The sequence below is a fragment of the Gobio gobio genome (assembly GCF_949357685.1).
Source record: "Gobio gobio genome assembly, chromosome: 9".
In the NCBI taxonomy this organism is placed as follows: domain Eukaryota; kingdom Metazoa; phylum Chordata; class Actinopteri; order Cypriniformes; family Gobionidae; genus Gobio; species Gobio gobio.
Window position 1 is genome coordinate 35,788,629 of NC_137115.1, and position 16,559 is coordinate 35,805,187.

The following is a 16,559-nucleotide window of genomic DNA, read 5'->3' on the forward strand; positions in this document are numbered from 1 at the left end:
TTGACCCTTACTGGCTTTTTTTCCGAATTTCACTTATTTGTCACACAGTCAATGTTAGTGACATGCATTTAAGTCATAATTTATTTTATCCTGATATGTATAAATGTATGACGCAGCTTTTTTTATAGTTATTAGGTTTTCTAGATAGAAACCGTCTCAGGTTACGTATGTAACCTCTGTTCCCTGAGAACAGGGAACGAGCGCTGCGTCTAGCTGATGCTATGGGGAACGCCCTCAGCGTGACTGGTGTCTGAAGCTACTATCGAATCACGTCAATCCTATTGACCGGCGACAGCCCATGACATCATCAATATGCGACCCGGAAGTATATAAGGGCGCCGTGCCAACACATACACATCTTCTCGTCTGAAGGGACTGTATGGCAGATAGGCCCTGAAGCATGGCAACGAGACGCAGCGCTCGTTCCCTGTTCTCAGGGAACAGAGGTTACATACGTAACCTGAGACGTTCCCTTTCGAAAGGGAACTCTCGCTGCGTCTAGCTGACGCTATGGGGAACGATATACCAACGCCGCCATGCTGAGGGGAGTGTCTGCCTTTTGGCAGTGACAACTGTCAACACAAGTAATTCCACTGAAAAACCTGAGCGACTCCCCCTCAGGTCACACTGGGCTGTCAGCGACAGCACTCCCTATGGTCATAGCCCAAGCTCTGCACCTAAATGGAACCCTAACGCAACTGCTAGGGGTTCCATCTAGACAGCTCAAAGGCCCGGGACCACTACTTCGACAGAAGGGGTCCCTTTGAGGGAATGTGGCTAGGAGGAGCCCCAGCCACTCACTGCTCGGGAAACAAGTTCTCCCGAGTGCAACCAGGGAGGCCTGACCTGGTGCCCAAAGTGTTATGGACACTTTGGTTTAGCCAACCCTGTCTGTTCAAAAACAGAGCCTCTGGATGGTGCCCAGGGGGCATCCAAACTAAGGGACTGAAAAACTGGCAGTCCTACTTAGCCCGGAACTCAGAGACGGGTTATCCTAGAGAGCAATACTCAGCGTAGCGCTTTACAACCCTTGCTAGTGAGGGGAGTCTGCCTGCTCAAATCAAGGATCTACCAGGTGCTTGTGTTTCAAAGCAGTAGGGAGGCCGGAAAGGCCTACGGACTGATCTAACAGGGAGGCCTCCTAAGAGGCCTACGACCGTCTGACCAGGCTCAGGTGGCTGAGTGCTCATAGACGACCCTCATTGAGGGGAGCAACTGAACCTGCCTGGCGGGTAACCTCCAGCTATAGGCCCAACTACCACAAGTTCTAACACAGAGAACTGGTAGCCAAGAAGTGCCTAACTTGGGAACTTCGCCTTCAAGGAGGCCCCGTGGGCCTACTACCTGATGGCGGGTTTTCCAGGGAGGCCTATAGAGGCCTACTACCTAACAGCACGCCCTGCTGGCAACCCGAGCATCCTGGCTCGGGAATCCATCCTCAGGGAGGCCTACAACCTGACAGCAACATATGCCAATTTTCAGAGCGTTCAAGCTCACCTCCAGGGAGGCCTAGAGAGGCCTACCACCTGCCAGTGAAGCATGCTAACTGCTGAGGTTACGTCTTGTTTTCTCAAGGAGGCCTATTGGAGGCCTACTACTTGACAGTCAAGCTACGCAGGCTAGCCGAGCATCCTGATTCAGGAACTCGCCCTCAAGGGAGGCCTATTGAGGCCTACTACCTGATAACCAGCCTTTAGGGAGGCCTGGAGAGGCCTGCTACCTGTTTGCACCTCGTGCTAACTGTTTCTTCAAGTGACTGGGTCCCAGGAACGCCTTAGGGAGGCCTGATGAGGCCTACTACCTGCCTCTGGGGAAGCCCAGTGCGGGCCTGTTTGAGTGACCACAACCTGGGAGCTCACCCTCAGGGACGCTTAGTAAGGCCTTACAATTAACAGCAGGCCTTCAGGGAGGCCTGATGAGGCCTACTACCTGCCTCTGGGAGTGACCACAACCTGGGAGCTCACCCTCAGGGAGGCCTAGTAAGGCCTTACAACTAACAGCAGGCCTTCAGGGAGGCCTGATGAGGCCTACAACCTGATAGCCGGCAGACTAGCTGTCCCGATGCGCACATCGGTACTTACCTCCAGTGAGGCCTGGTCGAGGCCTTCCAACTGATAATGCGCCTTGTTCAAGAGGCCTACTGAGGCCTACAATTGACAGCCGACTTTCAGGAGAGCGTAATGGCCCCTTTTAACCTGATAGCCAGCTAGGCTAGCAGTACCTTGATGCCACAGCATCGGCACCTGCCTTCAGGGAGGCCTGATAAGGCCTACCACCTGATAGCCTGCCAAGCTAGAATACTCCCGATGACCAAACATCGGTACTCACCTTCAGGGAGGCCTGACTGAGGCCTTCCACCTGACAGCCGACCGTTAGGGAGGCTTTGTTTCGTGGCCTATACCCTGATAGCCAGCCGGGCTATTTTTTCCCCGATGCCCCGCATCGAAACTTGCCCTCCCAGGAGGCCTGGTGAGGCCTACCTGATAGCAAGTCATGCTAGCTGCCCGGGAAACCTCCTCCGGAAGCTCACTCTCAAAAAGAAGCCTGATGAGGCCTTCAATCTGATCGCAAGCCTACTAGGGAGGCCTAATGAGGCCTACCACCTGCTAGCACTAACTCAACTGTGCTAACCGTCAAGCGACTGAGACTCAGAGCACTCCTCCAGCGAGGCCTAACTTTAGAGGCCTGCTAACTGGGAACAAACATTTGCACAATGTGAGAGTAACATTAGACCCTACGGCTCGTCTCCATGGAGGCCTGCTGAGGCCTACCACATGATAGCCCGTCAGGCTAGCCATACCGATGCCACCCATCGGCCCTGGCCCTCAAGGAGGCCTATTGAAGCCTACTACCTGATAGCAAGCCCCGCTAGGTACCCGAGTACCTGACTCAGGCACGCGTTTCCAGGGAGGCCTGGTGAGGCCCACCACCTGGTTGCAAGCTCATCCTGACTGCTACGAAAACCTTGACAGTTAGACCACAGGCTGACTAATAGCTACCCATTGCCCTGCTATGGGGACCCTTTCCCAGGGAGGCTTGTAAAGCCTACAAGCTGTACGAGTTTAGCAATAGACGAGAAGTGACTGCCAGAAAGACAAGCTGGCTGCTACTCAAACCAACGACTCTCAATGAGAGGAGGCTAACATATGCAGGGATGGTACAACAGGCTCAGATTCACACAGTGAACAGCCAAAGGTGACGGTGCCTCAGCAACGCGCCTCCGTCATCCACATCCCAACTGACGCCACAGCGCTCAGTCTCTAACACTCTAACAGTGACAAACTACTCCAACCTGCAGTGGCTTAGGGAAACCAAAGACATAGTAACCCTAAGTGGTAGACAAACACTCCATTCTCCCAGAAGGGCGTGCTACCGCTTAGTACTCCGCAAACATTTCAAAGAAAAGAGTGGCGGCCTAAACACCACTCTCACTATGAGAGGTGGCCCTCATTACATACATGTGAAATCATGCGCGGTGGCCTGCCTCGCGCCAACTTGACCGTCAAGGGAAAGCCAACACACGCTACCTACACAGCCCAGCTCCTGGTGCTGCAGTAAGCCATCCTACAGGGGAAAACTTCAGTTAACTCCTCCCACTCGTAAACCCACACTCTATACAGGGAACAACGGTCTGTAAGAAATACATATTTTAGTGTTATCACACAAAAATAAACCAATCTCACCTGCGGCATGTAGAGCGAAGACTCACCACACAGTTCTCATATGACCGCGGTGTTCTACCGCCCTTGCATGCCTGAAAAGGGCGCTCTCACTGATCAAGCCAAGGCGGGCCGCCCCAGGCCTGATGTAAGAAGCGCCTGGAGAAACGCTCTAGGACGAAAAGCTATGAGGGATCCTTCTTCCTACGGGAGACCCGCCCTTCTTGCGACCCCTATGAGGGGGCACACGAAAGGCCATACTGGTACTCTGGCCCTGTCTCCAGCCCTCGGGCCATGACGGGCCAGGCCCTCCCGCCTGCCTGGCCGCGGATCCGGATCTCAGCGGTAAGCAGGTTAAACACTGCCAAACGCGCCTTCGCCTATACACACTTTTATTGAAAAGTTTGTAAGGCAAAAACCCGGCGCATCGTGGAGAAAGCTCTTTCCTTTCTCCACGATATCCGCCGAGTTCAACCACAGATGTCTCTCCGAGGCCACCATCGCCGCCCACGATCAGCCGATCGCGGCAGCTGTTTTGCTTGGTGGCGCGGAGAGCTAGACCTGTGGTGCTGCGCAGTTCGACTACCACATCAGGGGTTAAAAAACCTACCCCTGATCGAGATCGCCCAGCAGATCTGCCTGGTACGCCTGAAACACCGCCATGGTGTGAAAAGCAGCACCAGCCTGACCTGCTGCCGTGTATGCCCCTGCCATTAAAGCACAATGTGATTTAGAGAGGTAGACGGCAGAGTTTGAGCTCTCAGTGTTGCTGCCCACGAAATGCGAGAAAAGTTCGCAAACTTTCCTCGCCAGTCGGTAGCCTCAACACATATCCATATTCCCCTATCCCCTCGACATCAGCGAAGTTAAAACGCTGATGTCGATGAATATTGGGTCCCTTATATACTTCCGGGTCGCATATTGATGATGTCATGGGCTGTCGCCGGTCAATAGGATTGACGTGATTCGATAGTAGCTTCAGACACCAGTCATGCCGAGGGCGTTCCCCATAGCGTCAGCTAGACGCAGCGAGAGTTCCCTTTCGAAAGGGAACTAAGAAATTATAGTACAGGATGTTCTGCCTTATTGCCATTGACTGTCCTATTATTATTACAGGTTGAGGAATGGCTCTGCCTAAGTTGCCAGGTACAACGGGCACAGGCGGGAATTAATACATCTGAAAGTCCCGTAGTGACACCTCAGCCAGTTCCCTTAGTGATGGACAGCAAAATTCTTTCCAAAGTTGACAAGGTAGCTACAGCACCAGTTGAGTCCAAACCTGATGAGAAGCCCACCACAGCTGCAGCTGAAAAGAAAGCAGCTCCTGCTCAGGAAATAAAGAAAGACATCTCAATTCCAGGCCCTCAACAAAAGACAGGCACTGATGCCAAGACAACTAATATTATCACCCAAAGAGAAGAACCTCAAAAGCAAAATAATAATCAACCAGAGTCTGTGAAAACAGAACAACAGCCACCCAAAGATACAACCACTCCTGCAAAATCTGCTCCACCTCCGCAGGCTGAGCCACCAAAACAAGAACAGAGTTTCTTTGGTTTTGGATTTGGTGGTCCTAAGGTACAACCTGCTTCCTCTAAGCCATCTGAGTCAACCACTGGGAAACTCCTTGGCTTTGGTGGTCTGACAGAAACAGCTAGATCTCGCTCACCCTCTCCAAAGTCTGTTTCTGCTGTCTCTGGGAGAGTTATGGGCTTTGGATCCTCTATATTCAGTTCAGCGTCTAATTTGATCAGCTCAGCTGTTCAGGATGAGCCCTCCACAACACCACCCACTTCTCGAAAAGGATCCACAGTTTCCCAGATGTCTGCTAGGACTACTCCACCCTCATCTCGCAAAGGATCTTCAGTCACACCAGACTCTAGTAAAACTCCTCCTGTTGGAGACACTAAACCACATGCAGCACAAGATGCAGAAAAAAACGTGGAAAAGAAACCAGAAACGAAGCAAGTCACAGCACCCAAACCACCCCAAAAAGCTGGTCCTAAAGAGGTCAAGACCAACTGCCCATTATGCAAAGTGGAACTCAACATTGGATCCAAGGATGCCAAGAATTTTAACACATGCACTGAATGCAAGACAACAGTATGCAGCCAATGTGGATTTAGTCCACTGCCTCATCAAACAGAGGTAAGACATGTTTCATTCTTGTTGTCATTTACTCCAACATCATATTACAAAACAAATCTTACTGGTATTCTGAAAAATAAAAATAAATTAAAATTAAATGTAAAATATAACTACTTATTGCATTTTTAGAAGTACCAAAAACATTAAAGTCATACCAAGACATTCTGCCCTGCATTTATTGTTTTCCCATTATTAAGCTCTCTGATTTAACTTACAATTTTATCTCTGTGTTTACTTTAAATGTTTTTAAGTACAGTATATCTTTGACTTTTTGTCTGCTAATTGCCTATTTGATTTTTGTTTTTAAAAACAATAATTAATAGAGGCCATTTGTATTCATAATGTCAATGTGGCAACCCATTGCCATTCCCAAGACACATTCTGTAACAGTGTGTCTTGGGGCAGTTGGTTTGTGTAATTATGTAGTGTACAAACAAGTTTAAGAACAGTATTTGACCCTCACTGGCTTTCTTTTACGAATTTCACTTAATAGATAAAAAAACTTATTTGTCACACAGTCAATGTTAGTGACATGCATTTAAGTTGTCATTTATTTTAACCTGATATGTATAAATGTGTGAAGCAGCTTTTTTGTAGTTATTAGGTTTTCTAGATAGAAACCTAAGAAATTATAGTAGAGGATATACTGCCTTATTGCCATTGACTGTCCTATTATTATTATTACAGGTTGAGGAATGGCTCTGCCTAAGTTGCCAGGTAAAACGGGCACAGGCAGGAATTAATACATCTGAAAGTCCCATAGTGACACCTCAGCCAGTTCCCTTAGTGATAGACAGCCAAACTCTTTCCAAAATTGACAAGGTAGCTACAGCACCAATTGAGTCCAAACCTGATGAGAAGCCCACCACAGCTGCAGCTGAAAAGAAAGCAGCTCCTGCTCAAGAAATAAAGAAAGAGATCTCAATTCCAGGCCCTCAACAAAAGACAGGCACTGATGCCATGACAACTAATATAATCACCCCAAGAGAAGAACCTCAAAAGCAAAATAATAATCAACCAGAGTCTGTGAAAATAGAACGACCGCCACCCAAAGATACAACCACTCCTGAAAAATATGCTCCACCTCCACAGGTTGAGGCACCAAAACAAGAACAGAGTTTCTTTGGTTTTGGATTTGGTGGTCCTAAGGTACAACCTGCTTCCTCTAAACCATCTGAGTCAACCACTGGGAAACTCTTTGGCTTTGGTGGTCTGACAGAAACAGCTAGATCTCGCTCACCCTCTCCGCAGTCTGTTTCTGCTGTCTCTGGGAGAGTTCTGGGCTTTGGATCCTCTATATTCAGCTCAGCGACTAATTTGATCAGCTCAGCTGTTCAGGATGAGCCCTCCACAACACCACCCACTTCTCGAAAAGGATCCACAGTTTCCCAGATGTCTGCTAGGAGTACTCCACCCTCATCTCGCAAAGGATCTGCAATCGCACCGGACTCTAGTAAAATTCCACCTGTTGGAGACACTAAACCACATGGAGCACAAGATGCAGAAAAAACAATGGAGAAGAAACCAGAAACGAAGCAAGTCACAGCACCCAAACCACCCCAAAAACCTGCTCCTGAAGAAGTCAAGACCAACTGCCCATTATGCAAAGTGGAACTCAACATTGGTTCCAAGGATGCCAAGAATTTTAACACATGCACTGAATGCAAGACAACAGTATGCAGCCAATGTGGATTTAATCCACTGCCTCAACAAACAGAGGTAAGACATTTGACATGTACTTTTTAACATGTTTAAGATCCATGTTTCATTCTTGTTGTCACTTACTCCAACATTCAGTAGATACTTAAAGTAAGCCTGCATAATTTGCATTGTCATCATATTACAATATTTTTTTTTTACTGGCATTCTGAAAAATCCAAAAACAAAAATTAAATGTTAAAATTTAACTACGTATTGCATTTTATTAGAAGTAAAAATTCAAAACCAAGACATTCCCCCATGCATCTATTAGTTTCCCATTATTAAGCTCTAATTTCACTTACAGTTTTAGCTCTGTGTTTACTTTAAATGTTTTTAAGTACAGTATATCTTTGACTTTTTGTCTGCTAATTGCCTATTTGCCTTTTGTTTTTAAAAACAATAATTAAGAGAGGCCATTTGTATTCATACTGTCAATGTGGCAAGCCATTGCAATTCCCAAGCCATATTCTGCAACAGTGTGTCTTTAGGCAGTTTGTCTGTGTAATTATGTAGTATACAAATAATTTTAACAACAGTATTTGACCCTCACTGGCTCACTTATATGTCACACAGTCAATGTTAATGACATTCATTTAAGTGGTCATTTATTTTAACCTGATATGTATGAATGTATGAAGCAGCTTTTTTAGTAGTTATTAGGTTTTCTAGATAGAAACCTAAGACATTACAGTAGAGGATGTCTTGTCTTATTGCAATTGACTGTCCTATAATTATTGCAGGTTGAGGAATGGCTCTGCCTAAGTTGCCAGGTACAACGGACACAGGCAGGAATGAATACATCTGAAAGTCCCAAAGTGAAACCTCAGCCAGTTCCCTTAGTGATGGACAGCCAAACTCTTTCCAAAGTTGACAAGGTAGCTACAGTACCAGTTCAGTCCAAACCTGATGAGAAGCCCACCACAGCTGCAGCTGAAAAGAAAGCAGCTCCTGCTCAGGAAATAAAGAAAGAGATGTCAATTCCAGGCCCTCAACAAAAGACAGGCACTGATGCCAAGACAACTGATATAATCACCCCAAGAAAAGAACATCAAAAACAAAATAATAATCAACCAGAGCCTGTGAAACAACAGCCACCCAAAGATACAACCACTCCTGTAAAATTTGCCCCACCTACCGAGGTCGAACCCCCAAAACAAGAATCAAATTTATTTGGTTTTGGATTAGGTGGTCCTAAAGCACAGCCTGCTTCTAAATCATCTGAGTCAATCACAGGGAAGTTCTTCGGTGGCTTTAGTGGCCTGACAGAAACAACTAGATCTCGGTCACCCTCACCACAGTCAGTTTCCGCTGTCTCTGGGAAAGTTATGGGCTTTGGATCCTCATTATTTAGCTCAGCATCTAATCTGATCTCCTCAGCTGTTCAAGATGAGCCGTCCACAACACCACCAACTTCACGGAAAAGCTCCACGGTTTCTACTGAGTCTGGTAAAGCTACCACAGCACCAGCTTCCCGTAAAGGCTCAGTGGCTTCTGTCAAGACTACACCGCCGGCATCTCGCAAAGGATCTATTGCAACAGAGCCCAACAAGACCAAGCCACCTGTTGAAAAGAAACCAGAGCTGCTCAATGAGGACAAAGTATCCAGGATACCTACTTCAGAAAAGGATAAACCTGAAACTGTACAGGATAAATTAGTAAAACATCCTGAAAATGTACCTCACCCAGCCACCTGCCCACTCTGTAAAGTGGATCTTAACATGGGCTCGAAGGACCCTCCTAATTACAACACCTGCACTGAATGTAAAAATGTGGTATGTCATCTCTGTGGATTTAACCCCATGCCTCATCTTGCAGAGGTAAGTCATTGACTATTTACCTCTTTTTGTCTTTGTTGTCTATTCTTTTTAATATGTGTCTTTAGTAGACGGATTAGCCCAGTAAGAGTGTGGAGGTTAGAAATTTGATGGATGGGGGCATGGCTAAGATTTTAATTTGATTTGATTGCTAATTTAATTTAATTTATTAACTGAAATACTTCTGACTCTTTTTGGAGGTCTCTCCTCTTCTAAATGCAGCCTTTTTGATGGTGTCTAGAGAATAAGCTCTTTTGATTTATTTCTCATGTCTTAGCTCTTATGTATTAATGACTAATCAGCCAATGTTCTTGGGTGCATGAGTCTGACAGACAGAAAATCTGTGCTGGTGGGTTCTCCAATGTGCAGTTCGTAACCTCTGTTATGCCCACTCATTCTCCAGATGGCTCTTTCCAAATCATTGTAATTTTACTAAAACTTCACAAGGGCTGAGGATGCAGCAGAAGAGCCAATAAATGCATTAGTGTTCTGCAGGGACCAATGAGTGATTGGCATTCTTTCAGGTTCAGCCAATAACGGCCAATGTAGATTGAGTCGACAAAACCTTGCTAAGAAATTAAGTGACTTGTGAATCCAAAGCCTGGAAAATGAAAGTGGGCACTATTGTCCCTTTGGTGATTTAAAACTGCTAATAAATTAAAACGATTTGGGAATTTAAAGCTTGGGAAATGGTAGTGGGCAGTAGTTCCTGTGATGATTTAATACTGTTGTTTGTGTGCTAAACAAGCCTGTTTTAAAAATTATGCATGCACTCTGCATTGCAAATTTGAACAAACTTTTATTTGGCGAGTTGCCCAGGCCTAAGCTAGGAGAGCAGAGGCGGTAATCTGAATGAGTGGTATTTATGAGAGCATAGCTTCATGCTAATGCTGAAATGTGCTGAGTGCTGAATCTGAGGGAAGAATCCCTGTGTTTGGACAAAATGTGTGATTACGTAACAGGCTGATTGAAGAGAACCACAGCTCACAGCACACTCTGTTAGACTGATGGGGTTGTGCAACAGCCTTATGTGAAAGAATCTACAGCCGCTAGGAAATAGGGAGGGGTGGTGTGCCTCATGATATCCAAATAAATGTAGCGGATTTTGAGTGTGGGGGTTGGGTGTTGGGTGTTGGTGAGTAGTGAAATGCCTACTTTGTGTGAGTGGACTGATGGACTAAAGCTTCCACACCATCCGCAGTGTGAGCATGGCCACATGCACAACATGTCAGCCATCCACAATTTATGCTAATGTAACTTCTTGCGCTTGTGACCCTAACAAGCTGTGTTCATTGCTTTCATCAGAGCTGTGATTGTGGATGTAATTTGATGGAAGAACGGTTTGATTTATGAATTTATGGATTATTACTGCACACTGATGAAAATGGCATGCAATGATTGTCTGTTCTGTGCCCCTTTGCAGCTGTTCTCTCTCAGTTGCAGTCTGCAATTCTTATTCGATCATAGCATTGCTGATGGTGATTTTTTTTTGATAGCAATTTAGCTTTTCTATACTTTTCCATGCTGAAATGTTTTTACATTTCAGTTATTTAGAAAGTGTAAATGAGATTTAAATTGTAAACTAATCAGTAAACACTTGACTGTGTCAGGAAAGCAATTCACCTGCTCCAACAGCATCTTCACTCTCACAAACTACAGAAGCTATTTTTACAATTGGTTTGCATCTCATTTTCTATCTGCTGTGCATGCTAATCAACAATCACATGTGATCACCGATCCTGAATTTAGGATCTGTGCAAATACAATTATGCCCCATCTTTGTAATCAGTATATTTGCAGTTTAATGTACCATGTGTGGAGTGTAGAAACAGCTGTACATAGGCAAATGTACCTAAAATATAATTGGCTCAGTTGGGTTGTTCTGTACACCAGTGTCATCTGTAAGTCCATTTCAAGGATAATATCATCTGATGGAAAAAGTCTATTATGTGTGACCCTTTATTATCCAATCCTTCTTCCCATGGGGCCACTCTGTCTAGAACATTCTCATTTTATATTTAAAAAGACTATGTGTAAAAGATGGCCACCTTAGAAACAGACAGCCTTGCATTTTTTTGTGCTAAATCATATTTGGCATTGCACTGTCATCCTGCCCTTTTGGAAATGACACAGTCAGTCTCTTGTAATATGTACTTAACATGAGTCTTTGACTCTGGTCTCTACAATCCTGCACCTTCACACAAGAAAACAGACCCTGTGCTTCTGATGTTAATTGAAAAATACAGTGTTTGCCCAAACAACCTTTTGAATGACAATGCATATTCACATATCTGTCATGTGCAAAGATAAGGGCATAGCTTCAAACGCTGATGCGTGATATTAAGATATTTAGTGATATGCCATGTCCGCATCTGGCACACCGTTGGCCAAAAATAGCTTTAGATTTTAATCTACCTCAGCTAGCATTGTGACAGCGGCTCCAAGAAAACTGCCGCTGGACCCAAGGGGACTTGTGTAATTTTGGATGCCATCTAACAGCCTATGCTGACGTCTTCCTTTTTGCAACTGTAGATTTTGCATAAACGAAAAGTAGACATTAATATTTAGCTATTTATGTACAATAGAATCATGTTGTTATATTTAGGTGAATTATAAGTAACTTTAAAAGGGTGGGTCTAATGCCATTTAATGGATTCTGACTTATTTACACTGTTAAATAGTTGGATTCTCATGCTAAACATGGCCAAAATTAAAAAAAACGAGTTGACCGGACGTATGACAGAGTATTTCTGTGCCAAATACACTCCTTCAGGATTCGAACAAGTTTCGGAAAGTTTTTTTTGAATATGGCCCTGTGTGACGTCATATATGGTGGAATTCCTTGTATGGGCACTTCTCACAGATGAGCGCGTGTGCACATCAACCAGAGCGAGAGCAAGAGCGTGCCCATTAACGAGCTTCGTTCGGGTTACGGAAGCCGTCGGCAGTGCTGTCATTTTTATTTTTTAGACCACAAAATCAACAATGTCACTAAAGAAGTGTGTTTTTGGTTGTGAGGGAAAGATAACCTTGTTCAGCTTCCCAAATAAGGCTTTTAAGGAAACAGTGGATGCAGTTTGTTTTCCCGGAGCTACAGAGCTCTGCAAGTGTGTTTGTTTGTTCCCGGTTATGAGTCAAAACGACTTGGTTATTTAACATAACTTTGGTTCCCTTTCGAGAGAATTACTCGTATTGCGTAGCAGTATGCGAGGGGAAAACTAGCATACTGCTACGCAATGCCAGTAATTCTCTCGAAAGGGAACGAATTGGTTATTTAACATAACCTCGGTTCCCTGAGAGAAGGGAAACGAGTATTGCGTAGCAGTACGCTAGTTTTCCCCTAGCGTACTGCTACGCAATACGAGTAATTCTCTCGAAAGGGAACCGCAGGCAGTGAGTGAAACTGCATCAGATGTCTGTGTTTTGTTGGCAATCGGCCGCGTAAGGGCATATAATGTAAACAACATGAGCGTATAGTGAATCGAACGTTTTCCAGGGATAATGCCATGATGTATTGATGTGTGTGTGCACGTGACTCTTTAGCTAATACACGCCTCCACGAGTTTGGCTTTTTTCGGAAAGAATCGGTACAGCCTATATGTCTTTTATAAATAAGATAAAACTAAAGACTCTATAGGTACTCAAGATTAACATGAGAAACTGTGTTATGTACCCTTTAAGGTAGAGGTGTTCCGATTCTGGAAATATCACCGATACCACAACAAATTGTGGCATCGGTATCGGTGAGTACTTGTACCCAGGTACCAATTCCGATACCATTTTCTTAAACAAGACCAAGTTATTATGACCGCTAGCTTTGCCTAACTGCTGCACGGTTCTTCTTCGCTGCTCAGAATGCATTGCAAATACAGGAAGTTGTGCTGTGTTGCCACAAGCAACCACTGTTTAGAGCAGCGAAGAAGAAATGAAAAAGCGTTAGCAGTATGTTCGCTGTTTATCAGTATTTCGTCTCTGTGTGTGGATGGCGGGCGCCCGCTCGCTCGCTGTCTTTGTCCTCCCCCAGTTTCTCTACCTCTACGTGCGTTTTTACAGTCTATGGTCAAAAAAATATTTTCTGATTAATATATAATTTTTTATATTCCTACATTTATTTGTTGCACAGGTTTTTATACAGTTATATTGTAAAACTAAATTACCTTTTTCAGTTTGCAGTGTTAGATTAGGGGCTGCATTTGAAGTTCTTTTTCGCTTAAGAAAAAATTATAATATTGCTATCAAATGCATGTCAGATAATAAAAATACTGTAATAAAATACAGTAGTTCACTGTATGTATTGTTCATGTTTTATTAAGGGATAAGTAAATAAGTAAAATAATTCTAGCAATTCATACAGGGCTAGTAGTATATACAGCTGTATATACAGATACACACCCAGGTATCGGATCAGTACTCGGTATCGGCCGATACCCTGAGCCCAGGTATCGGAATCGGTATCAGGAAGGGAAAAAGGGTATCGGAACATCCCTACTTTAAGGTTAGAGTGATAATCTCTAATACATTTAATTCTATCATTACAAGTCCACTTATGATAGTCAAGGTTTCTTGCACCAAACAACATTTGATATTTAGTTTTACATTACCGTCTCCTCCTTAGCACAGTGATGTCCTGCAACTAGCCACGCAACTGCCATTAAGATGAATTGGAATGCTAATCGATAGCTTTTTCCACATTTTTCTGATATCAGAAATCCAACCATTTTCAGTTTATTTAGTGCAGCTTTTATTTCAAAAGATGGTCTATTTGTACTTTAGATTAAGCTTTCAGTTCCATCCAGTTGTTTACATAGCTACTGTGTATGAAACTCTTACTACAAAAGAGAGATTCAATTTCGTATGATATGACCCCTTTAAAGAACAAAGAGTGTGCTGTTGTCTTATATGCAGTAATGGACTGAGCAGCGGTGGATATTGTCTGCTGTGTTTCCTCATTGTTCCTCTGGTGGTAATACACTGGTGCCCAGCTGTGCCCCAGAGAGTTCTGTGTGTTCTCTGTGGGACATGTCAGTTTTCTATGACATGTCATTAACACGAAACAATGCCCTGATTGTTTATACAACATGGCCATTGTCACCACGTACACAGTTTCTCTCTCCTCCTTTTTCTCATTTTAGTCTTGGGCTTCTGTGTGTACACACGTGTGGGTGTGTTTTGGTGTGTCTGTGGGTTTGTGCCCTAGATGCTTTATGCACAGAAATATGATCATCCCAATGGCGCAGTGTGTGGAAAAGAGTTCAAGGAGTGTTCTGCTTGCTAATAAATGGTGTTTATTATTCTGAGACTCTGAGAGGCACGTAAAAGCCACTAGACTAATTTAATGCCATTAACTAAGTCGTATCGTATAACCTCACCTGAAAGAGGCCACAGTCATTCTTTTTATGGGGCCAAGCACCAAAGGCATTAGGCATGTTTTATCTTTTTGTCATCTTATTCTTCCTTTGTTGCTTTTTTTGCCTGTTAGTCTGTGGTAGCCAGTAAAACCATATGGTAAATTGTTGTGAAATTTGGCACACTGATTGAGGAGGGTCTTGTTATTCTTGATGGCAAAATACAAAAGTTTTGGGTCAGATGATGAACTTTTTGACACTCTAGATTGGAGTAATGGCTGCTGGAAATTCAGCTTTTTGTTGTAATATTTTAATTTAATTTAACACTAGAACCGACCTAAAACCGCCAGCGGGTAAAATTTACCCACGCACATGATTACTGTTTTGATACGGCTAAAAAACGTATTATGTCACTGTCTTCACAAAGTAATATGTAGAGTCAGGAAATTATTATTTTTATTCATCAACTATGTTTTTGTCCTGTTGTTTATTGCTATTTTAAGCAGGCTACACTAATAACTTTTTGGTGAATATGGGCTAAACAACGAGAATTAGAAGGAAATAAATACATATTTGGGTGGTGTAATATTGGAATAAAAAGTCATTAATTACATATTAACATAGCCCATGTTATTTAAATGTATTTAAGGTACTAAAATACCTTAAAATACCTTAAATAGACAATAAAGAGCAATAATAATTCACTGCACTGCATAGGATGTATGGATGACTGGATGTATGATGAGCAACAGCAAATTCAAGAGCACAGCTAACTTTCACCTAATTAATTATTAATTTGAATAAGATAACACAAATAAACTAATCATGAAAATTGTTTTATTCATTACATCATAGATCCTCTGAAAATATTATTTTTCAGGAAACGGGCAGACTTTAATAAATAGCAAAACAGTAGCAAACAATACATGATAAAAATTGCAAAACAAAAATGAATAATTAATCCAAAGTTTGAACATGTGTTGTGTGACTGTTTACAGTAAGCCTACACTTTGCTCAAACATAGCATGAAAATAAAGGAGTTAAGGGTAAATTTTTACCCGCTGGCGGTTTAGGTATAAATGCCCTGTTTTTTATTTGTAAATAACCCAATTTTAGTAAGAGTCAATGACTGGGAGACTTTTTGGGAGGTATTTTATTGAAAATCTGTTATGTACATTTGAAAAACAACCATGGGTAATCATTACCCCATGGCAGTTCTAGTGTTAATCCATTTTATTTAATTACATTTTAAAATATATTAAAATAGAAAATTAAATGTAAAATTATTCCACAATACTGTTTTACTATATTTTGGTCAAATAAATGCATCCTTGGTGAGCATAAGAGAATTCTTTCAAATACATTAAAAAGTTTAGCTCATAACAGTTTAAGCAAATTACATATATAGTGTATGTATGCCAGATCTGTCATTTTAAATGTTCATCTAACAGTTTTCATTGGATTATCCCTATATGATTTAGTTGTTGTTGTTTTATATACCAAAGTTTGACCAATTTTCTAAATATAATAATTGGTTTACATTTTATGATTTAAAGGTAATTGTGAGGATACTAAATATTTAAACACATGATTTAATATTGAAACACAACTCAACACTATGCTTTAGGTCAAAAGCAATAATCAAAATAATGAATCTACTTCTACTTCTAGCCTTTTAACAGTTGTTTTCAAAACACTAGCTGTCAGCGGTTGTCATGACTACACAAATCTGCACAGCCTTACAATATTCCACAAATCTACTCTGCATTACAATATTCCATTCCAGTAGTGTGTTTTGCTCCATAATTGTTGCTTACAGCTATTATTTTGTTACTGCATAGACATAGAAATAGATAAGAGAGAAGTATGTCTGTTGTTTTCATTTCTTTTCT

General features: G+C 42.9%; 1 protein-coding gene across 1 annotated transcript in view; it reads left to right on the top strand.

Annotated features, from left to right (window-relative positions):
* pclob (piccolo presynaptic cytomatrix protein b) overlaps window positions 1-16,559 on the top strand; it is a 123,504-nt gene that overhangs the window by 48,181 nt on the left and 58,764 nt on the right. Inside the window, exons 16-18 of the mRNA XM_079826153.1 lie at window positions 4,776-5,807; window positions 6,495-7,526; window positions 8,249-9,325. Of these exons, the coding sequence (XP_079682279.1) occupies window positions 4,776-5,807; window positions 6,495-7,526; window positions 8,249-9,325 (3,141 nt within the window). The remainder of the gene's footprint in view (window positions 1-4,775; window positions 5,808-6,494; window positions 7,527-8,248; window positions 9,326-16,559) is intronic.